This window comes from Phaseolus vulgaris, chromosome 5, assembly GCF_000499845.2.
Source record: "Phaseolus vulgaris cultivar G19833 chromosome 5, P. vulgaris v2.0, whole genome shotgun sequence".
Lineage (NCBI taxonomy): Eukaryota > Viridiplantae > Streptophyta > Magnoliopsida > Fabales > Fabaceae > Phaseolus > Phaseolus vulgaris.
The window spans coordinates 3,915,145-3,940,599 of record NC_023755.2 but is presented as its reverse complement, the minus strand read 5'-3'; the positions used below and the strand labels follow the sequence as shown (position 1 = coordinate 3,940,599).

General features: G+C 31.9%; 3 protein-coding genes and 3 non-coding genes across 6 annotated transcripts; 2 read left to right on the top strand and 4 right to left on the bottom strand.

Moving 5' to 3' along the window:
- Positions 1-401: 401 nt before the first annotated feature.
- On the bottom strand, positions 402-481 carry TRNAL-UAG (transfer RNA leucine (anticodon UAG)). Its single transcript has one exon. It is a non-coding gene; the product is annotated as a tRNA-Leu (tRNA).
- Positions 482-3,011: 2,530 nt separating this feature from the next.
- LOC137836149 (uncharacterized) lies at positions 3,012-4,556 on the top strand. The gene has a single exon (XM_068645005.1). The coding sequence runs from the start codon at positions 3,012-3,014 to the stop codon at positions 4,554-4,556; it is 1,545 nt and encodes a 514-aa protein (XP_068501106.1).
- A 2,551-nt stretch (positions 4,557-7,107) lies between these two features.
- Positions 7,108-7,187, bottom strand: TRNAL-UAG (transfer RNA leucine (anticodon UAG)). The gene has a single exon. It is a non-coding gene; the product is annotated as a tRNA-Leu (tRNA).
- Positions 7,188-10,610: 3,423 nt separating this feature from the next.
- TRNAL-UAG (transfer RNA leucine (anticodon UAG)) lies at positions 10,611-10,690 on the bottom strand. Its single transcript has one exon. It is a non-coding gene; the product is annotated as a tRNA-Leu (tRNA).
- A 3,678-nt stretch (positions 10,691-14,368) lies between these two features.
- Positions 14,369-19,965, bottom strand: LOC137834902 (protein N-terminal asparagine amidohydrolase). Its single transcript, XM_068643131.1, has 9 exons — positions 19,721-19,965; positions 18,205-18,381; positions 17,209-17,273; positions 17,010-17,109; positions 16,850-16,888; positions 16,561-16,752; positions 15,947-16,125; positions 15,541-15,660; positions 14,369-14,902 (listed from the first exon to the last, which is right to left on the bottom strand). The coding sequence occupies exons 1-9, from the start codon at positions 19,778-19,780 to the stop codon at positions 14,797-14,799; spliced, it is 1,038 nt and encodes a 345-aa protein (XP_068499232.1). The 5' UTR covers positions 19,781-19,965; the 3' UTR covers positions 14,369-14,796.
- Positions 19,966-24,520: 4,555 nt separating this feature from the next.
- On the top strand, positions 24,521-25,012 carry LOC137836148 (uncharacterized). Its single transcript, XM_068645003.1, has one exon. The coding sequence runs from the start codon at positions 24,521-24,523 to the stop codon at positions 25,010-25,012; it is 492 nt and encodes a 163-aa protein (XP_068501104.1).
- The last annotated feature ends 443 nt before the right edge of the window (positions 25,013-25,455 follow it).

Below are 25,455 nucleotides of genomic sequence, written 5' to 3'. Positions count from 1 at the left end.
TGATTTCAAATGCATCATTATTATTGTTCAAGTTCAATAATATGTAAATATAATACATTTTTTGTGTGCAAATTAGGCATGTTATTCTCGTTCTTCACTCCTGCGAGCTACGAATTATACTAGATGAGCCTCAACCTACAAGTTAAAATAATCAGTTCATTTTATGTTTTTTTTTATAAATTAGTAGACCAGAATCGTATTAGTGAAATTTTTCACTTTAAACTATCATCAACTTTTATTATCAAACTCACCTAAAATATATTATCCTCTAATATAATTATGCCATTAAAATTAAAGATTATATAAGATGATCCTAAACATTTATCATTATTATTAAAAGTACGCTATTTTATTTTTTAAAAAATTACAAACTTTCTAAAAAAATAAAAGAATTTAAGAAATGACAGCTGTGGGATTTGAACCCACGCCCTTTCGGACCAGAGCCTAAATCTGGCGCCTTAGACCACTCGGCCAAACTGTCTTATGATATTCACATTTTCTTAGTTATGTATTAAAACAAATTATTTAACAAGTATGTATTATAAATTATGCTTTAGTAAGAAACAGAAAAAAACTTAACGGAAATAGTTAAAAATATTTAGAAAAAGAAAGAAAGAAAAGGTTTACATATTGCATATCTGCAAGATTATTGGGTTTTAATAATATGAAGAAAATGTTACCATATACAACAGTATCAAATGCAGTGTAAAATTTAAAGAGTTTTAACAGCATTCTTAACATATCATTAATAACATTTAAGAAAAGGTGTTACCTACCTCTAGATAAGACTACAACTGGTTGTGTATAAGTTAGCATCATAAACTTATCAATTCAAAACTTAATTCAAAACTTACTTAATGACCAAAAGTTACATTTAAATTTATAGATCTTTATTATGGTTACAAATATTTCTCTTTTTGATCAAAATCAATTCATTTATTTCTTCATGACACTCTTATTTGTCATTAACTCATCCACTAACTAGACATAAAATATATTTTCTTGTCAACCTGCATATGTTTCTACTAAATCTTTGTTTAATATTTCATTTAATACTTGTATTGATAAGTTAAAAAAAATTATTAACACTTATTCTATTGTAATAATTAGTTGAGATAATTTTTGGATTTGTCATTGTATATTAAATATTTGTTTCATCAATAAAATTCAATATTTTTTTGTTTCTCACTTCAATACAGAATAAGCTCACATGTAGCCAGAAATCTCTATGCTATGAAAAAGGCTGAAATTTTGATCCTAGTAAAAAACTTTATATTTGAATCTTTGAAATAGGATCTTGGTCAATGCCACACACTCCAAAGTACCTTTGGATCAAATCCAAAAGTTTGAATTTCATTGTAATGAAAAATATAACGAAGGCATAAATGGAGGGAGTTAGAAGGTTTTAGGGTTGAAATTAAGGCTACTAAGGAAAAAAAACAAACATTTTCACATTACAAAAAACATGTTTATTAGCATGGGTCAAAAAGGGACACTAGCTATAATAAATGGACGCAAAAGTGTAGTTATCATTAAAATTTGGAAGCTAATATGCTGACATAAAAATAGTGGCGGGTGTATGGGATGGGACACAAGTGGTGTGTTTTTTGCGTAGGCCTAACATGCTCCCCACACAAAATTATATTTTATATTGTTTATTTAAAGAAGCATGAGTTTAGCCTACATGTTGGCCACATAATTTTTAAACAAGCGTGGACTTAGCCTACATGTTGCCTAAACAAAATTATATTTTATATTGTTTATTCAAAGAAACATGGGCTTAGTCAACGGATTGACCACACAATTTTTAAACAAGCGTGAGCTTAACCTTCATAATTTTATTACATATTTAAATTTAATTTAAATATATATATATATATATATATTATGTTTGCGTGGGCTTAACCTACAAAATTTTAAATTTTTATTATTATTTATTATTTATAGTTTCAGTTGTGACCATTTGACATACACAATTTTTTTATTTTATTTTTTAGTTTATGTTCATATAACTCACTCTTACCCACGCTTTATTTTTTTATTTTTTAATAATGAAGGCTTAGTGGATACTATTTAGGGTTCTTAGCATCACCTTCACTTTCTTTTACAGCTAATTTTACTTTTTGGTGTAGTGTCACTAGCATTACAATAATTTTTTGTATTTTTGTTTTCAGAAAAAAACTAAGAATAAATTAGATTGTTCATTTAGGTATCTAAAACTTTCTAAGAATCATTCTTCAAGAACATGTTAAAAAAAAGGTTTAATTACCTTTTTCGTCTCTATATTTATAACCAATAGTCAATTTGGTATAGTGGTTTTTAAAAAATTCAATTTGGTCCCTAAGTATTTTAAAATGTATTCAAAATGGTCATTTATGTTAAATATCACCAAACGGCGTTAAGTGGTGCTTATGTGGTAGACACGTGTAAGTTACGTGGATTGTGCTTACATTACTTTGGTGAATACTGAATTAGGGTTTAGGTTATTCAAATTGGGGATTTAGAATTTCTGATTTAGGGTTTCTGATACGAGGATTGCTCCCCTGGTTGGATTCTGTGGTGTGCTTCCCTGCTTCGATTCCATTCGGAGGTGTGCTCCCCTCATTCGATTTTGTGGTGTGATCGTGAGTTACGATGGTGAGCTGCGTTCCCATGGTCGATTTGGAGGAGCGATTATGTGGTGTGGTCCAAAGGTGGTGAAGGGGCAACGATTGTGATCCAGACTGTGGTGTCGTTTTGTGGTTGCTCCTTTATAAGGTTAGTAATTTTTGACTTAGTTTCAGAGTGGTTCTGTTTTTTATTACTTTTAGAGAACATATACAGAGTTGTTTATGATGTAGGGTCCACCATGTGCAACATTTTTTTATGTGTGGTCCAACATTTGGTCTCTGACATAATTTTGTGATGTGTGGTCCAACATTTAAGTGAAGGTTTGGTTTGTAATTTGTTTGTTATTTGTGGTCATATGTATATTTATATTTCACAAGAATACCTTTTATAAAGTTCATATCATGAAAGAAGGTCATTTTCAACTTGTGGTCCACCATAGTGGGATATTTTGTGATGCGAGATATGTTGGTGGTGATACATCAACATGGTCATGTGACAGTGATAGATGGAGTTACTTTGAAATAGTTGGCATCCTAAAGGAGATGGGGTTTATATCAGTACAGGAGATGTGGTATTCACGTGGAGGTTGTGAAGAGTTAGAAAATACATTAGAGGTTCTGGTTGATGGTGGTGGTGCAATAGAAATGCTGAAAATTGCAAATACACATGGTGAAGTTCATTTATTTTTAGTTCATGTTGCTTCAGATGCAAAAGTGATGTTGGTTTTAGGTGATGGAGTGGAAGCCGAAGGTGTTGAAGCTGATGTTGAGGATGGTGGTGGTCCCGAAGGTCTTGAACATAATGTTGAGTATGGTGGTGGTGTGGAACCCGAAGGTGTTGAACCTAATGTTGAAGATGGTGGTGGTGTGGACATTGGTGAGCATCATGGTACGGAAGGTGTGGGTGAGGAAGATGATGAGGAGGATGAAGGTCATGGTGCTGGGCATGCTTCAGAAGATTCTTCTTGGTTAAGGGAAGTTGAATTTATTGAAGGTGAAATTGAAGTTCAGAGTGAGGGTACTAGAGATAAGGGTGAGGTTGACGGTGAGGGTGAGGGTGACAGTGAGTGTGAGGGTTCTACAGATAAGGGTGAGGGTACTATAATTAAAGGCGAGGTTAGGCATAGATGCCGAAGTAAAAGGCGAGCCAATAATCCTATTGAAGGTTTAGAACCAAATTGTACATATGATTTGCATGATTTGGGTGTTGATGACGATGAAAGTGAAGGAACCTTTGTGAATGATAGAGGGCTGTTAGATACAGAGTGGGAATCAGAAGAGTTAGCCAGCATGAGACATACCTCTACCATTGGAGAAAAGTATGCAGTTAACTTGGAGCTACATCAGTGCAGCTGTCGAAAATGGATGTTGACTGGAATACCATGTTGCCATGCACTTGCTGCCATGAAATTTCTGAATGTAGATCCAGTGAACTTCATTTCATTTTGGTACAAGAAGGAAACATATGCAGAGGTGTACAACACAATTATCTATCCAGTTAATGGTGAACAAGTATGGGAAAGAACTGAAATGTCAGATGTTGTGCCACCTCCCACAAAGAAGATGCCTGGAAGACCAAAAAAGAAGAGAAGGTTAGAGCCATGGGAGGTAATGAAGAACAAGACTCAGTTAGGCCAAACTGGGTTAAAGAAAAAATGTGGGATATGTCATAAGCTTGGCCACAATAGAAAGTCTTGCATTGAAAAGCCATCTGAACAAGGTTCAAGTGCAAAACGACCATCTCACCCAAGGCCATCTCAGCAAGCTCCAAGTCAAGCAACTACAAGTGCACCAGGGCCACCTCAGGAAGCTCCAAATCAGGCAGCTATAAGTGTACCAGGGCCATCTCAGGCAGCTCGAAGGACAACAAGATCAACTGCAACATTTTCAAGACCCAACACGAGGCTTAAGTTACAGTCCATCAGAGGCCGCTTTTGGAAGCCATGAATGCTTTTGGAACTCACTCATTTCTAAACATATGTATTTTGAAAAACAATTATTATAGGACCAAACTGTGGTAGCTCTTATGGATTCATTAATGAAGAAAATTTGCTTGTGCTTTATCTTCTAATGTATTACATATCTTTTGTATTACTTTTACATACTTTACCTTTATATTATTATAACATCACAGTTTTCCTCCATTTATTTAGTCTTTGATGAGATTGGCCTCTGCTTGCTTTGAATTTTCTTGTTGTGTTGTCCAAATCAGAGTTTTTAATTGTTTATGATACTAATCAGTTTACTTCGCTCATTGCAACCATTGTGAAATTGTCCATTAGACCATTATGAGATGCATATCACCTTATTTAGACACAGGATAGCTGAACTTTATTGTCTCATAAAAAAGTAAAAGCTTAAGATGTATACTAGATGCAGTATTTAACATTAATGTTCAAGCTAAGCAAGTCTAACCCATGTTAGTTTATTCTGATACTAATTTCAAGAATGAATTTGCATCTTAATTTGGTTACACCATTCTTATTTTCCACAATGCCAACTTTTTCAACCCCAAAATTATGCAGCACCACAAAACAAGAAAATAGTACATAACTTCTATGCCAACCACTTGCTAAAATTCATTTTTCATTGATACAGATCTCAGGATACATATTACATACTAGACATAATCAACTCAACACACTAATACATATTACATTAATTCTTTCAATCATAATCCCAACCAAAACATACATTCAGACGTCACTCAAGGGAATTTTAAGAAAATAATCAACATAACAAGGTTTATTACAACAACAACACACAACCCTACTAACAACATCTTTATCCACTTTCTTGACATCTTCAAACGCTTTTCCAAGCTACAAATCTTGTTTCTTTGTCTAGCAATAGTTCCATCTTTGTCATCCCTAATGTCTTCAATGCACTTGCACCATCTAAAAAAATTGCATCTCATGCTTACGCCACTCCTACTCTGTATTAGACAAAACCATAAGCAAAAAATCAATACCAATGCATTTTTTTTTCATAAGCCATAGTAACCGCAAATTCCCCACAATCGCAAATGGGAGCAACAAAAGTCGTCCTACTCCCACCACCATGGCTAGAATTCGATCGTTGTTGTTGCACTTCCATTCGGTTACAACTACATGATGATACAGATGCAGATCTATACACACACATTTCCACCACAAACGGGACTATACCCACGAACGAATCACAAACCACAAGATGGCACCACAGAATCGAATGAGGGGAGCACACCTCCGAATGGAATCGAAGCAGGGAAGTGCACCACAGAATCCAACCAGGGGAGCAATCCTCGTATTAGAAACCCTAAATCAGAAATTTGAAATCCCCAATTTGAATAACCTAAACCCTAATTCAGTATTCACTAAAGTAATGTAAGCACCATCCACGTAACTTACACGTGTCTGCCACGTAAGCACCACTTAACGTCGTTTGGTGATATTTAACAGAAAGGACAATTTTGAATACATTTTAAAAAACTTAGGGATCAAATTGAATTTTTTAAAAACCAGTGTACCAAATTGACTATTGGATATAAATATAAGGACGAAAAGGTAATTAAACCTAAAAAAAAATGAATGTAGACATTGTTCGGTATCCTACTTTTGAAGACAAACAAAACAAAAATATTTTCTTGGTACCAGATAAGGTTTTGTAGGATACAAAATAACTATTGATTTTGCTGATAAGAAAAGAAGAAGGTATGTTGATTAAAAAAACTGAATCATCAAGAATTATTCAAAATAAGTAGGTTTTACTGATTTTATTTCAAGGCTTTTCCTTTTTGCATTTCTATTATTACTAACTGCACAACTATACTAATTAAAAAGATAAAAAATACTCATTTTCATTTCACAACATTACTATTGCCATAGTTGTGTCATTATCACTACACTTTCGTTTTCCGACTCTTTGAGAGAAAGAAGAAAAAGAAGAAGAAGAAGAAGAAAGAAAAAGAAGAAGAAGAAGAAGAAGAAAGAAAAAGAAGAAGAAAGAGATTGTTTTAGGGAAAAAAACTCATTTAAAAAATTATGATATATGTTTTTGAAAAGTTTATTCTGGAGATTCTATTATGGAAAGCTTGTTCTGAAACGTATTTCATGTATGATGAAAGCTTGTTCAAAAAGATTTTTGAAACACAGAATTTGGAAGTCACTTTTAGGAAGGGTGAAATGGCATTTTAAAATTATGGGAGTACAATTAAAAATTATGGTGGTACAGAAAGAAAAAAATAATCTTATTTTAGTTCATTGATGAGAATCCTTTTTTAAAATCTACATCGTTTTAAAGGTTATGATAAATTTTTAAATAAGATAATGATTTGAAATATATAAAATCAAAATGAAATATATATATATATAATAATAAAAATATAATTATAATATAATTTGCAATCAAAACTAAAATAATAACATGATGGTAAGCATTTATCAATATTATTTATTTTTTTCTTAACATATTGTAATTTCTCTCTGCAAAGCCTTTTTTTAAAAAAATAAAAAATAAATGACAGCTGTGGGATTTGAACCCACGCCCTTTCGGACCAAAGCCTAAATCTGGCGCCTTAGACCACTCGGCCAAACTGTCTTATTGTTTATATTTTACTTAGGCTTTAATTACAAATAATTAATAAATAAGTATCTATTAACAAAAATAGTTGAAAATGTTTAAAAAAGAAAGAAAGAAAAGGTTTTAAGTCTTTTCATTTGATAACATTTAAAAAATTGTAATTAGTTCATAATTCTCAATCAAAACGTTATTTATATTTTTTAAATATTTAAAATATTCTTCTTATTGAAGATGAATGATATGTTCTTTCGAAGTGTTGTAAGAGTATAATTTAATTTTTGAACTATTCGACTAAGTGGTAGTACACTCGCATAAGATTCTCTAACGCTCAAGTCAGTAAGAATAGAGAAAATACGAGTAAATAAATGAGTATGAGATTCAAAAGTACTTTATGAAGAAATGATGTTATTTATAGCCATTGGGCCTTGATAGATGTTCAACAGAGTGACTTTTTTCACGTAACCGCTATGCGACATTGTATGATGTGTGACCTATATTTTAGGTTATCCTTTAGGAACTTAACTCTATAAGTCGAGTTATGAGGTGACGTGGGTGATTGACACCGAGTTATAAGGTTAACATGAGTTGTTAATACCTATTACTAGTTGAGTTGCAAAATATTTGCATGTGATTTTTGTCCCCTAACGATTAATGAATATTTAATAATAAATGTCTAATAACTATATATCTACTAAATACATAATACAAATAAAATTTTAGATACTCGTTTAAAGATATAAAATACAATTATGAAATTAATTGAATTCATTTTTTAATTGTATAAATTTAATTTATAAGTTGTAACACTAAACATATTATTAAAGAGTTGATCATATAGTTTTTTAACATTAAAAAATATTAAATTACACATTATCATACATAAAAAGTATTGTGTACATTAACAAAGTTACTAGTCATGGCCAATTATAAAAATTATCTCATAATTTTCCTATAACAAAATACCAAATGTTTATTTAATCAAATGTTTCTACCTTTTTCTCATGTCTCCGCATTTTAATAAAATATTTAATGGTTACCAGACAAACTATATCCTTATTATTGGATGAGAAATTAATAATTAAGTTTCAGCGTACTTATAAATTTGAATATTTTTTAATTAACTCTCAATTAAATTTGTTGGTTTATTAAGTATTTAGTTTTATATTTTTCAATTGAGTTCTTATTTTTTATTTTTTCATTAATTAGGTGTCGTAATTGTTATTTCATTAAAATATACCAGTTTTATGGCTAATATAAAAAGATATTACCGTTAATGTAAAATTACAAGTGACTTAAATTTATTGTCTTTATTATGGCTACATTAATGTGTTGGATAACAAGAGATTTTCATCATCACCGTATATTTTATTATTATTATTTATCTTCTTCCTAATTCTTCTTTATTTCCTCATGGGATTCTATGCATATCCTTAAGTCTCTACATGAAGTCATTATTGATTTCTAATGGCAACTTATGATGTTGTAAGAAAGAACTTCATTATAACATTGTGATACTTGAGAACTTTTTCTCCTATCTCTAGATAATACTACTATTGGTTTTTGTTAGGTGTATACCATCAAAGTTAGCATGTGAGATAAACTTGATCAATTCAAAACTTACTTAATGACTAAAAGTTACACTTAGATTTATGGTCTTCATTATGGCTACATTTTTTTCCTTTTGGTCAAAATCATTTCATTTCTTTCTTCATGTGACTGTCATTTGCCACTAATCAGACACTCTAGCCTTTCACTAGCATTTCTAATATCACACTATGGTGGATTGAGGGCATCATCAAATTGATTCTCCTACGACAGTTTGTTAGTTTCTTAACTGAAATTGATTTGATTAACATGTGAGACGAGTTGTCATCTATATGAACATTTTCTAGTTGCAACTCTCCATCCTCCAAAGCAATTTCAAAAACTATCATATATGTTTGGAATAGTTTGTTCTAGAAATTCTATTATGGAAAACTTATTTTGAAACACATATGTGTTCTTCAAAACTTGTTCCGGAAAGCTTGTTATAAAAATTTTGTTCTAAAGAGCTCGTTCAAGAATGTATTTCATGTGTTAACGTGTTCCAAAAATTTTGTTATGGAAATTTTTCTTTAGAAATCATGTTCTAGAATTTATAGAAAGCTTGTTCGAAAAGATTTCTAAAACACATAAATAATTTCTACGAAGGGTAAAACAATATTTTAAAAATTAGGAAAGTACAATTAGAAATTATGAAGGTGCAAAAAGAAAAAGTTATTTTAATTCATTGATTATATTCCTTTTTAAAAATTTACAATGTTTTAAAGGCAATGATGAACTTTTAAATAAGATAATAGCTTAAAATTTATAAAATCAAAATGAAGTATATATATATATATATTTACCTTTTAAAATTATTCACAAAGTTTGGAACCTCAATTACTTTGTTAGGAGGTGATATGATCTAGAATGGATAGGGAGAATATTCAAATCAAAATAATTCAAAGTTGAGAAAGTAATATGATATTGGTGAAGAACCTTAAATAAGAAGGGAAGAAGAAGCATCAATATATTAATCATGGAAAAGTATATCACCATCATGCATGATTCAAAATAAGGTTTTTCACAATTTATTTTTTCGCATATATTCATACAAACTCACCTTGTAATGACAATGCAGGTTGACTTGTCCCATTTTAGCCAATTGTATATTTGACCCGTAAAATGTTGATCGAGTTGGCCCGTCCTACATAAAAATTATGGGTTATTTTGTCGGCATGCCCCACATAATGATTACCTCATGAATCTCAGACGAGTCCACATAAATAAAATCTTAAAAAAAATTACATATAAATGTTGCAACAAATCCACAAGTTTATCATTGACAACACAATTCAAATAGGCTAAAAAAATATAAGATTAACATTTACATTAAATAAATACATCAAAGTTACATCTTTCACGAACAAGAAAACATAAAAAAGTATAGTAATTAATTATCATCTCGTTTTGACTTCAAATGCATCACTATTATTGTTCAAGTTCAATAATATGTAAATATAATACATTTTTTTTGTAAATTAGGCGGATTAATCCTGTCATTAAATTGTTCGAACTACGAGTTACGCACGACGAGCCTCAACGAAGCAATAAGTTAAATATTCAACTCACTTTGTGTTTTTCCTACAAGCTAGTAGACTAGAATCACATTGACGAAGTTTCTCACATTTAGACGATCATAAACTTTTGTTATCAAAGTCACCTAAAAGACATGATATAAACAACTATAAGATAATTATGCAATCAAAATTAAAGATAATAACAAGATGGGTAAACATTTATCAATATTATTAGACATTATGTTTCTTTTTAGTTTCTCTCTACAAAGCATGTCCATTTAAAAAAAAAAAAAAATTACAAGCTTTTCACAATTTTACATTAATTTTAAAATTTATGAAATGACAGCTGTGGGATTTGAACCCACGCCCTTTCGGACCAGAGCCTAAATCTGGCGCCTTAGACCACTCGGCCAAACTGTCTTATGTTTATTATATTTTAATTTAGCTAATTATCCACAATTACTTAATAAGTATCTATTATAAATTATGCCATTAGTGAGAAAGAAACAAAACTTAACGGAAATAGTTGAAAATATTAAAAAAAAAAAGGGTTTACATATTCCATATCTTCAAGATTATTGGCTTTTAACAATATGAAGATAATGTTACCACATACAACATCAGCACTTTTACAAATGCAGTGTAAAATATGTGGTTAAAGGCTTTTAACAACATTCTTAACATATCATTAATACAATTTAAGAAAAATTACTAACTTGTTACTTTTGTAAAATCTTAAAAAGTGAATTTAACATCATTTTAACACATTATCAACATTTCAAAAATGTTTTTAGTCTATTCCTATGATAACATTAAAAAAAATGTATTCAATTGATAATTGTCTACCATTAAAAGAAAACGTTATTTTTTTAACATTTAAAGTATTATTTTAGATATTCGTTTAAAGATATAAAATACAATTATGAAATTAGTTTAATTCATTTTTAATTAGATAAATGTAATATATAAGTTGTAACACTAAACATGTTATTAAATAGTTGATCATATAATTTTTGAAACATTAAAAAATATTAAATTACACAATCGTTTAAAGATATAAAAATACTTAAGAACATAAAAAAAAAACCGCATCAGTATATTAATTATCATTCATCAAAACTATTAAGTACATTAACAAAGGAACTATGCATAGTCCAAGTATAACAATTATCTCTTAATTTTTCCAAAAAAAAAAATACCAAATGTTTTTTTTAATCACATGTTTCTAGCCTTGCAAATCCCTTATTAATATATATTATCAGAAAAACCAAATGTATCCTTAATATTGATTGAGAACTTAGTAATTAAGTTTGAACTTTCTTATAAATTTAAATATTTTTAATTAAGTTTTTATTAATTTTTTTGGTTTATTGAATATTGAATATTTATGTTTTTTAATTGAGTTTCTAACATTTAATTTTTTGTTAACTAGGTGTCGTGATTTTATTCATCTTATCATTTTGTTTATTGGTTTTCATGTGTTAAAAAAAATATAAAGTTTATTGGTTAATATAAAACAATATTGCACTTAATCTAAATTGACAAGTGACTTTTATTACTCTCATTGAAAATGTATTAGATAATAAGAGATTATTCTCATCACCACATATTTTTCTATCACTATTGATCTCCTTCCTAATTCTTCTTTATTTTCTCATGGGATTCTATGTATATCCATAAGTTTGTAGGTGAAGTCATTAGTTATTTCTAATGATAATTTACGATGTTGTAAGAAATAACTTCCTTATCAACATGTGATACTTGAGAACTTGTTTCCCCTCCTCCATATAAGATTACAATTGGTGTTCGTTAGGTGTATACCATTAAAGTGGACATGTAAGGTAAACTTCATCAATTCAAAATTTACTTAATGACAAAAGAATATACTTAGATTTATTGTCCTTATTATAACTACAGTTTTTCCTTTTGACCAAAATCAGGTTATTTTTTTCTTCATGTGATTGTTATTTGCCACTAGCACAACCATTAACCAGACAAAAGGACTATTTTCATAGATGGTGATTTGAAAAAAAAAATATGTCTTAGTATTTATGATTTATTGTTTCTTGTGAATTCGACTTATCTTGTCTTCTATGCTTTCTACATGGTGTATATAAATTTCCTTTTACTTTATTTGATTTTTTTAACTCAGGTTTCTATAATTTCTTTTTAATCTTCATATGACATTTGTATTTATCTTATAGCTAATATTGATCACATAATTATTGGGATTTGTTTCCTTATAATTAACTCTATATTTCCTAAAATAACCAAGAGGTTCATGTATTTATAGGTTTAATGATATCATTATTGTTATACAAAAAAAATGGCATCAAAGTCATCCAAAACCTATCTTAATCAAGTTCTTTAGAGGTATTTTCCACCATTATCGGACTACTGTTTGACCGTTCAAGATATTCATTACTTGACATGATGAGGTATTTTGGAAATCTCACATTGATTATATATATATATATATATATAAGTGTCATGAAATCCTCACCTTACATAGGTTGAGTTTTACGGTATCAAAGCTTTTGATCTTTAGGAGTCTTTGATTGTGCTATCAACCCTAAAATCTAGCCTTCATTGATGTGCCACTCTAATTACTATTGTAACCCTTACTATGCATAACCCACCATGCTGGAGAATTGTCGAATGTCCAGCCCACAGGTATGTGCTCTCAATGCTTCAAGTACACATTTTTCTCACTATTAGATACTAGACTCTAGAGCCATTGACCATATGACCCATACCCAAATACTTCTCCACATATTCTTCATGTCCTAACAACAAGAAATTTTTCACTTATAACAACAAGAAAAAGAGAGGTCCAAATAAGCTCGTCCATAACCTTAAAAGTTTCATTCATGTCCCTAAATTGTCCATTAATCTGATTTCTATACAAAAACTTACAAAAATCTTTCATGTAATGCTGTTTTTTCAAGGTAATTTTTGTATTTGAGAGGACAAGAATTCAGGGAGAATAATTGGACATACTAGAGAATGGAATAAACTTTATCACATGGAGGAATCTAATAATCTTATCAATAGTCACTCTCTCATACTTAAAACTACCATGACTAGTAAAGAGAAAACTCAATTATACAATTTTCGACTAGGACATCTTTCACTTCAAGGGGTAAAATTGATTTTATCTTCCTTCTTTAAGAATTTAAAGGCGGAAACTCAATGGAGACTCCAAACTAACACAAGATCAAATTATATTTTTGAAATTTTAGTCTATTTTACATAGAATGTCTCATACATTTATTCTCACCCGCTAGACATCAACATTCAAATATATCTTGGAAGATGAGGTAAAGCTATATAACCAACCAACTCTCTTTGACACAACTACTTTTAAATTTTGGTTTAGCTACTTATCCTATACAATGTGCACTTTTACCATGTGTTGGTAGATAACACTCTCCTACCAAGAGAAGTATCTACTTCCACTCATCCAAGAGATTGTGTAAAGAAGAAGATCATATCATTTCTTGTGTACATTAACAAAGGGACTACTTGGTCCAAGTATAATAATTATCTCGTAATTTTCCCACAACAAAAAAATACCAAATGTTTTCTTTAATCACATGTTTCTAGCTTTTTCTTGTGAACACCTTTTTAATAAAATATCTAATCACATTATATCCAGTCTAATTATCCATTAACAAAACAAACAACAATATAGATTGTCATTTTGTTTAAGAAAGGTACTCCTAAAGAAATCTCCCTTCACTTTGTTAGTTTCATTGATCAACTAATATTCATTTTCACGGAATCTCTTTAAGAGTTGTCAAACAGATTATATTTGCAACAAGCTTATCTCATATAACACATGCTCCAACAACTTAATGAAGAGTGCTCTTATTAGATATTTGTAGAAAGTTGTAATTAGGATATTTTTCAAATCTTCTTTTATTTCTTATTTTCTTTTGATTATAAAAAAAAATTATTGAATGCGTGTAACAATCACAATTTCTATAATCCTCTCTTTTTACACATACCCTATAATTTTAGAAATAATATTACACAACAAAAAACAGAAGGGGTAGATGATGATGGGAAAGACCAATGCTTATTTGCACAATACTATTGGAAAAAGAAAGATAACAACATAACCTTTGAAACACAATTCTCAAAACATTCTTGTTTGTTTCAATCAACAGGAAACGGTGTATTTTAAAGAATGTATTAAAGAACCTGTTTTTCTTACCATATCCTAAGCTTACGATAGAGCTTCACAAATAATGGCTAATCTTCACCCCATTTCTGTTCCATTTATCAGTTTCTCGGATTTTCTGGCATAATCATATTCCGAATGTTGTCCTTAGCAGAAATTCTTCTCGAAACAATGCTAATTAGATACTATATTTATTAGTTTAAAACTAAGACACCATAAACCATTTGACTGCAATTGATAACTTACATGAATGACAAATAAAACGTCCAATGAGAGATGAGCATCATAACAAGCTAATATAATTATTAAAAGGATTAGCCAAAGCCACCTTGGAATGTCATTAAGACCTTATCCACCTTTCATCAGAACTTCTAGCAAAAATGCGAGGCTGCTTCTTGGGAAAGGTTTCTGTCCAGTGTGGATGCTCGATCAAATAACTCCACTGCCTGAATATGTGATTATTATTACTATTATCTCGTGATGTTTATACATATATGAAAGTCTAGGAAATAATATAGGCTGCAGATAGATTTAGATATGAATCTAATAATTTTACTATATTTGCATAGAAAAGTGCAGATAATTATAATCTTATAAAAACTCTGCACAGAAGAGAATACACCAGAGAAGAGAATAAGATCCAAAAGTTTGAATTTCATAATCTCCGAAGACAAATGAGGATTAACCAAGGCAAATAAATAAAATATTTTGAAGTTTTACAGTTGATTTTTAGGGTAATGAAGCTTTCCAGTTGAGGCCATAAGATTTTTTTTTTAAATTTCTTTTATCAGAAAAACTTAGACTGTTCATTTAAGTATATAAATTGAAGAAAATCTTTCAAGAACATCATACAAAAACTATGATTCAAAAAACTGTAAAATCCATCATCTGAAGACAACAACGACCATATTTTCATCCGACTAGGTGAGCTTGCCTATATTGATTGGATGATGCCATTGAACTTGGTTAAAAACTGAATTATCAAGAATATTATTTTCCATGAGATTCTTTTTAAGAAATGATGGATTTTAAAATAAGACAATAGCTTGAAATATATAAAATTAGAATCAAACATATGTTTTACCTTCTTAAGTTATCCACAAAGTCTGGCGCCTCAGCAGTAGGTGAAGTTGAGCACATTGAAAGAATTTCCGAATCAGAATAGTTCAGAAGTGACAGAGCAATATGAAATTGACGAAGAGTCCTAGATAAGAAGAGATCAAGAAGCATCAGTATATCAGAATGGAAGAGAAAGGATTTTGTGAATCAATATCAGATCTAACCAGAGAAAATATTTAATTCATTACTTCCCAATAAGAAAACAATTTTAACTATCATGAATGGCCTAGGACAATTTATTTGTCTATATATGTTAATACATGCTCACTTTACAGGAGTTTCTTCCTATATCATTTTATTTCTGCATTGGCTTCACAAGTGTTTTCCACGAGCAAGATTTGAAAATGAATTCACGAAATTTCAGTTGTTACCAGCGACAAGGAGCAATTTTGAAACAGTCAGAGCCACAATCATATGTTTCTAGTAACTTCCCATTCCAATTGGCATCTTCATAAGAAGCAGATACTCGTATTCTTCTAACAAGCTCATCTGGACATCTAGAAGTTCCATCAAAAATAGCTGGGAAGACAATACCTGATGCAGTCTCCACCTGAAATAATGCATAGAATAGAAGATGTCAAAGATCCCATCTAAAAGTTTGAACATACATGTAATTATTCACTAAAAGAGTGCACAGCTTTTACAATATCTTTAGAATATTATTAAAAACTCACTTAGTTAGTTAAGGAAGTGATTTAAGCAGTGATTTCTTATTTAATTAGAGTTATTAGGTTATTAGTTTCACTGTTAGTAAGCTTAGGCTTAAGGCATTGTAACACCCTAAGATAACTGTACTTAATTATTTTTTATAATAGGAGAATTAGGTTATGGCATTGTTACCAGTATCCATATCTCTTTTCTTTATAATTCTGTTTAATTAGAATTCTTTAACAAAGTAAATATGCTTTTGTAATGATGGTAAGATGTTTATCACATACTGTAAATGAACCAGACGTAATGACAATATTTTAAAGCAGAAGCTGACCACAAATCCATTGAAAAAGGGGTATGTATTTCCATCAGAATCTCTTCTGGTATTATGTCCAAGAACACAGAACGTTCGGATGTGAAACTTCTCATCTCTTGACCTTAAAGTATCAACAATCTTTGAACACAGAGGAAAGGAATAACCATCCAAATATGCAGGGCTTTCTGATATTGCGCTACCATTTTCATGCTGCACAAAAGTTCAACCGATCCAGCTACAATTATACTGTCTGAGTGGAAACTAAAAATTGAAAATTCACTAACAAAGCAGAAGACCCTGGTCAGACTTGCAGTGACACGTCTTCAAACCCCCCTATGAGATGCACCTACAGTTGGGACAAAGCAACTTTTATTTCAGAAGATAATCTAAGTAAAAAAGTAGTCACTGAACAGATTGATGACATAAAACTGTTATAGAAAGTAGAAAATAAAGAGAAGGAAAAGCACATCCAACTCGGTCTCCAAACTGTTCGCAACAAGTGATGATAACATTTGGGAAAGGCCCATTTCTACAATTTTTGGCGAATCCAAATGAGCAACTGATGTCCTGCATTAAAAATAATAAAATATAAATTGAACAACTGGTAGAAGGAATATTTGTGAAACTTAATATACAGTAATCTAGCCACAAATTCTTACTCCTTACATTCCATTTTTTTGGTTCCGGATAACAAGGCCAACACACGTTGTTGCTTCATCAGTGCCAACAAACTAGTGATATGGGAGGAAAAAGAAGCACACGAATAACATTTTTAAACAAGAATAGAAAAATTCAGTAAAATGAATTGAAATATAAATTGCCAGTCATACAGGCAAATTTGATGATTCCTCAGATTACTCGGAATAATCTATGAAGATCAAAGAAAATGATGGAAAATAATCCATAGACATAAAAAATTGCAGGCAAATTAGCAGAAGTCACATAGCAATATATATATATATATATAGACATAAAAAATTAAGTTGTAAGCAAATAAAAATAAAAGGTATAAAGAATAACACAACATTAATTCAAAGTTCAATTGGACGAAGACTCATCAGAAATGAATGACAAGAGGATGCAGGATGAGTGTCACAGCCAAGAAACACATTGGCCACAATAGCAGACAGAGCCACAATTGCAGATCCAAGAAATTCCACAATGCAATAGCGCTAAGGCACCACTATAACAGCTATTTAACATCATTGAGATTACTAAAGCACTATAGGCCTAGGTTTATTGAGTTAATATAAAGTTTAAAACATTAATTAAAGCATCATATTTTAAAGTGAATCTACATGCCTTTTGGTCCTATTTTCTTTATCGGTTTCTCTAACATAAAGGAAGGCCAACAGGGGCCAAATAAAAGAAAAAAGATCAAAGAAATACACAAGGCAAAAATGGACAAAATGGGATGCAATGCAAGGCAGAACTCAGAATATTCAGGATTGGAAAAAGAAATTCCACAGATGATGTTACTTACAGTTCAATTAAGTATGAATGGCCTGCATGCAAAAGATTATTAGTGGCATAAAACAATGGACTATGAACTGGTATAAAATTAAATTTACAATTTTACTCGTCACTAAAGTAAAAGGGTAACGGTTGCGTTTAAAGTAATCTATATTATCTTAATGACACTACAGAGGGTTAAAAAGTTACATCAACGAGGGCAGGGTCAACTGTAGCATATTCTTTCTGGAATATATAAACCCATTTTGATCTCTCTGAACCAGGCTCATCAGATGCAATGAACTTCCTCTCTGGATTAGCTTTAAAAGAGCTTGAGGCTGATATCAGATTGGGATTTTCCAGCAAAGCAAGTAGAATATCATTTCCCTGTTCATAAGCACAGAATGCAAGTCTTCACATGCTTATGAAATGATACTAAAATCATATTTATACTTGCATCACAAACCTTGTAACTTCCAATCATGCAAACAACAACTCAATATGTCATGCATTTTTTCAGGAGCTATGCATTAAAACATAGCCTAAGAAATAATAAGCTATATCATTACATCTTTCTATAATTCCTTGCCTTTGAGGTGTAAGTTACCATAATTTATTTAGTGAAGAACATGGCAATTTGTAGACAAGAGGTCCTATGTAAGTATAGAAGGTCAAGTGATAAGTCTATGCACACAAAATTGCTATATCCATGTGTTAGCAAGCCCAATGACGAGGCAGACAGGCCCAAATGAAGTGTCAAAAAGCCCTCTTGGCTAAAGTCCTTCATCCAGTAGGAATCAGGCTTTTACAGGTCTAGGACTAAAAATAAAAGGACTGTTAGGTCTCTCTTGTTACAACAAAACCTACGACGTCTGTATGGTGAACTCGAATGAAATACAACTTTAGCCTGTTTCTTATACTTTGACCCTATTTTATCTATCACCATGCCTTCAGTTTTCTTAATCTTAGATGCCTTCAATTTTCTCCATCTTAGATTTTGTTCTCAGGAAAACTAATGAATGAATCACACCATTAAATAAGTGGTCCAAGTATCATTTAAAAGAAAGCCACAAACTTAACCCAATTGTCCAGTAAACAATACAGACAACTGCTACTGCTGCTACCACCACAGCAGTCACTGCAACCACCCTTGCCACCGTCAGCATCATAACCACCGGCACCACTACCGTCATCATTGTTGTAGCCATTACTACTACAGCCGCCACCTCAAGCACCACCGCTACCAACCCACCACTCCAACGCCACCCCCACTATGGCCACGTCAATCTCCACCAATTAACTCCGAATTACAAATCGTGACTGATTTGTGTGCTTTGGATTTCACATTTAAAAACTAAAACTCCCACAAAAAAAAACTGATCCTAAATTACAAAACTAAAAAAATCGAAACCCAATACTGACAACACTCGGAAGAGGTCCTAGAGAAATGGGTCTCACTTACATTTTCCTAGTTTTCTTCTATGATTGTGCTTCTTCTAAATCAAGTAAACTGTATCAGAAGAACAAGTCAACAAGAATGCGTAATCCAAATAGAACATGCCCATCAGAGAATTCCACCAATTAATTAAAAAGTAATAATATTTGTGACATATATAGCCAGAAGAAAAGTGAATAACGCATGATGCAGTGAAAATAGTTAGTTTTTTCACTTCGTTATCACGAACAGGGAAATGGGTGAGAGAGAGAGAGAGGAAGAAAGGGGTACCTGAGGTTGAGACGGTGAGGATGAATGGGTAGAGAATGGATGGCCATCAATGAATATCATGGCTTCTGGGTATTGATACGAATTCACCAACGACTCAACGAACAGAAGAAAGCGTGCTTTGGTTGGCGTTCAAAACAAGCTGTTTTGCTCACTGGGTCATATGTTCATGTGTGTCTAAAATTTTTTAAATTCGTTTTAGTTTGTTTTTTAAAAAATGTTTTATTGTAATACTCTAATTTTGAAATATATCATTTTTCGAGAGAAGTGATTTAAATAACATTTGAACGACCAAAATTAATATAATTTAGAATGAGATGACTAAAAGCATGTGTCTGACTTAAAAAAATAATTAAATTTGAAATATTTTAAAAAACATGTGTTACTCATTCTTATTTTTAAGTTTGTTGGAGAATAATATTTTATTTTATTATTCTAATTAAAATGTCTTGGGCTAAAACATTCAAGCGTTTCTCTGTTGAAATGTATATCTCCTTCCTTAAGATTGAAACTCACTTATAAATAAAAGGTTACTGTTTCCTTATGTCTCACGTAATTAATATATTTGTTTTTTTTTTCTTTTACTAATCCAACAGTAAGATATTTATATTATGTTAATCCGATATGTTCTGGTTATATAAGGAAAGATTTCACATATTTCAAAAAATTAATAAGTCACACATGAGTGAAAGTCTCAGCACATCGACTAGAGATTATAGCCTTTTATTGTAACGAAGTGGGTGCAAACCTCAACCCTATGAGCCGGTTTTATGGGGTTGAGTTAGGCTTAAAGTCCACTTCTTAATAAGAAGATTAACAAGACTAATTAGTTATCAAGTATTAGGTAATACAGTTTTAATCATGATCCAAAACCTTAATCCGAATACCAAAATCTCACTTGAGCATCGGAGTGTCTTTTGCAGGTACCATCCGAACTTGGAGTTTACAAGGACGAGAGGCAGAGTAGTGAAATGAAAGGAGAGTTAGACCGATCGACCGAGAATGAAGACAATCGTTCTCTTGGTTTCAACCTTGTTTGATAAACATTATTCTTTTAATAAAAATGTTTATTGTTATTATTAGAAAATTTAGATAATTTCATTTATACTCTAGAAAAATTTCATCTAAAATATGATATAACTTGTTCATTAAAAATCTAACTTGCTCATTAAAGAGTATAAAAGTTTCATATGACAAATCTAAAAGTAAAAGTAAAGGTGATAATGCGGGTTAATTCGTCCCACATAGATCCATTTCGTATTTGGTCTGCAAATGTAGGTCGGATTGGCCCGCCCCGCATAAAAAATGTGGATTGATTTTATTGGTCTATCCTGCATAAGAATTGGTTCGCGGGCCTACGAGTCAGCCCGCAAATTTTTATTTTTTTTAAATTAATGAAAAATAATTTTTTAGATATAAATTTTGAATATTTTTTTTTTATTTAGACGAATTAGGTAAATGTCTCATAGTATTATTCTCACGACATATGCATAATAAGATACGGGTAAAAGTTTCAAAATGTTTTTTCTTTAGTTCCGAGACGTGGAATTCAGAGACTTCCAGGTTTATAAAATTTGGAAGTTGAAATTTGTGTTCCATTGTACAATATTATATAATGCATAATACAAATTTGTATTATAGATTGTAGAGTTTTTAATGGATCATTTACAAATTTTGAGAATATGAGACTGCATGAAGAAATTATGGGGATGTAAAAACTTTTCTAAATTTTTAACCTATGCGGGTTATGTGCTCAAAACATATAAGTATAAACATGGTCATGTTTTGTGAGTAAGATGATATATTAGTTTAAACATTAGATCATGTGAGACACAAGTGTTTTGTTTGACAAACGATACAACGTTATGTAATCTTATCTTTATATCTAATAAGCATAGTTGATACTTATATGCATTACCACAAAAATTACTTTAGGTAACAACATAAAAGTGTGGCCTAAACTTTAGGCAACGATTTGACAATTATGGAATATGTTCTCCTGAATATTACTTAAATACAACGATTTTTATCATATGACCACATTTACTTGTCAATTGTTGCTATTCATATGTCACAACTTTTCCCATTCAATTTTATTCAGCCATTTTACAATCATAATTTTCATTTTTCACATTTGTAACAAAATGACAATGTTTTATAAAAAAAAAACTTTGTTTTAAAAAAATCATTATTATTAAGAATAATAATATGTGATTCACGATTGTCGTATTTTTTTTGAACCTTTTTTATTTAATTAATACAAGTAAACAAAATTTATCTTATTAAAATAAATTTACTAATTAAATATACATATTAAAAAGAATATTTTAATAATGTGATAAATTTCAAATAATTTATGTAGAAAAAAACCATACACCAAAAAAAGTTTAAATAATTTTAAAACTATATTAATTTAAAATTTATTCCTCAAAATATATTTTATATGATATAATAATTACAAAATAATATTTTCTAACAAAAATTAATTTTGAATTAAATAATTATATTTTATTTAAAATCACTTTAAAATAGAAATTCAATATATTATATTAATGTATATCTAACATTTTTAAAAAATAATATAAACTAATTTTTAGAAATAAAATTTAAAATGGGCAATTTTTTAGAATTAGACATGCGTTATCTTAAATTTTTTATTTTTTAAGGATAAAATAACAATAAATAAATAATTTAATAAAATTAATTAAATAGATATGTATCTATTATAACTTTAACTGTTTTACATTTTATTTATTTAATACACTTAATAAGATTTATAAGTGAATAGAATTTATTTTATTTAAACTAAATTCATCCGTTAAATATATAAATGAGAAAAAAAATAACAATGTGATCAAATTTAAAAAAAACATATTTTAAATGATTTATGTAGAAAAAAACATACATGTACCGAGAAAAGTTTAAATAATTTTAAAACTATATTAGATTAAATTTTATTCCTCTAAAATATGTTGTATGAAATATAGTAATTACAAAAGAATCTTTTTCTAACAAATTAATTCTGAATTAAATAATTATATTTTATTTAAAATCAGTCTTAAACAGAAATTCAGTTAACATATAGTATATTAATTATATCTAACATTTTTAAAAAATAATATAAACTAATTTTTTGAAATAAAATTTGGAATGGAAATTTTTTAGTTTATACCTAGACATGTCACTTTTATCTTAAATTTTTTATTTTTCCGAAAATAAAATAACACTAAATAAAGAATTTCATAAAATTAATTAAATAGATATGTATCTATTATAACTTTAATTGTTTTACATTTTATTTATTTAATACATTTAATAAGATTTATAAGTAAAAAAAATTATTCTATTAACACTAAATCCATCCATTAAATATCCAAATCAGAAATAATTTTTTAATAATGTGATAAAATTTATTCTACATGCATACTTGGTTAAAAATGTTAATAAATATTAATTTGAAATTTCAATTTAAATATAATAGCAAATTTTATTTGAACATTTATATGTATTTTAAATGTTAAGAACCTCCAAAATTTATGTTTTATTTAAGTTTTTAATATTATAAAATTGTGATATTATGTTTATAATATTTTTTATATGTTATTCCGTTGTTCTAATAATTTTAAGAATAGTGTTTCAAGCATAATTGAAGTGAAATTTTAAAAACATAAGTTGTTATTATTATCATTATTATTGTACCGGTACTGGGCGAGACTGGGACCCACCTGGCTGCCCGATGCCCAGTCAATCTGACTGAGGGACCGAAAGGCCGATACCCCTTGAAGACTTGGCCGAGAGACCGAGAGGCCGAGACCTTTTGGAGACTTGGCCGAGCGACCGAGACCGTTGGAGACTCAACTGAGACGGCCGAAGGCCACGGGTATTTGGCCGGCCGAACCCCATTACAATTAACGCTCAAACCGAGATCAGTGAAGCTAATCCATCATCAAGAATTAGGTAATGCAACCCTAAGCGGTATCCACCTCGATAAGCGGGCCCAACAAGGTAGGCCCACTAGAATAATATAAATAGCACGCATTTCAAGGAGTAAGGTATGTCATTATTACTGTTCACCTACCTGAGAGCTAACCACCCGCTTTACTGACTTGAGCGTCGGAGTGCCTTCGCAGGTACCCCCACCATCCGGTGTTCACCCGACGACCGAGTCCCGCGTGCCAAAGGATAAGCAGGAGGACGAGAAGAATCCCAGCTCATCACATAGTCATCTGCCCGACCGAAGGAAGAAGAAGAAGACTTCAACAGTTCTCTAGGTCCCATCTCCCTAGCAGGAACAATTGGCGCCCACCGTGGGGCCGAGGGAAACTAGCTGAAGGAAAAAAGTAGATGGTTTCAACAAGAAGCATGGAAAGAATGACTGAAGCCGACCAAACAATGCTGCTGTTGTCTCTCCAGAGGGAGATGGCCGAGGAGGCCGCTCAGAAAAATGAGCAAGAGCTGCAAGTTCTCCGCAGGGAGAACGAAGATATGAGAAAGAAGCTGGGGGAGGGAGGACCCTCTGTCATACCGACGAACGTGGTCGGCAAGTCCTACACCTCTCCCCCCAACCCGGATGTGGCCGAGGGGACGAGAGGCCGACCCCCTCCCCGCGAGACTGAAATGGGCGACGAGTCGTGCCTAATCAGATCCACCCGGACGACCCTGACGGCCGACCCGAACCACCGTCACCCCTTTACAAACAACATCATCGAAGTCCCACTTCCTGAGAAGTGGAAGGGCTTCAACTGAGACCGATACGACGGGTCGACCGACCCGGACGAGCATACGGACGCCTACACCACCCATATGAGTCTCTACACCTCGGACGACGCCGTCTTGTGCCGAGTGTTCCCCACATCCCTGAAGGGTGCAGCCCTTAGTTGGTTCACCAAGCTCTCACCCAACTCCATCGACAGCTTTGCCACGCTCGTCGCAAAGTTCGAAACACAGTTCGCAACCAGCCGGCCGCACCATCTGACCTCAATCGCCCTGGTAGGCATCCGCCAGGAGAAGGGAGAGTCCCTGAGAGCCTTCGTGGATAGGTTCAGTAAAGTGGTGATGAGCATCCGAAATCTGAGTCCGGATGTCGCCATGCACCACATGCTGACAGCCCTGCGCCCGGGGCCCTTTGCCGACAACCTATGCATGCAGCCGGCCGACAGCCTGGACGAGCTGAGAAAGAGAGCCGCTAAGTACATGCAGCTGGAGGAACTAAGAGAGTTCCGCAACCAGGCCCGTGCCGAGGCCGGCGGAGAGAGGAAGGAAGAAAAGGACCGCCAGGCGCGGCCGAAACAGTGAACTGACCAGCGACGGGAGAATCGAGACCGACCAATTCGATTCTCGATATACACGCCGTTGACGGCTGAAAGAGGGAGGATCTTGGACGAGGCCCTCAACGCCGAGTTGATCCCTCCCCCAAGGAAGGTGGCCAGCCCAAATAATGCCGACCGGAGGAAGCAGTGTCGGTACCACCAAAACACCAGACACTCGACCGACGAGTGTCAGGCCCTTAAGGATAAGATCGAGGAACTTATCCAGGCTGGGCATCTCCGCCGTTTCGTCAGGAATGGTCGAGACCCACCCGGCCGGGCGAATCCACCCAGGCGGACGAGGTCACTCCAGCGCGGCCGAGAAAACCAAAATAACAGAGACGACCGGCAACCCACAAGGGTCGATCCCCCTCGAAGAGATGATCCCCCCAGGGAGGGCGATAGGAGAGGTAACCGAGAGGTTATCAACAC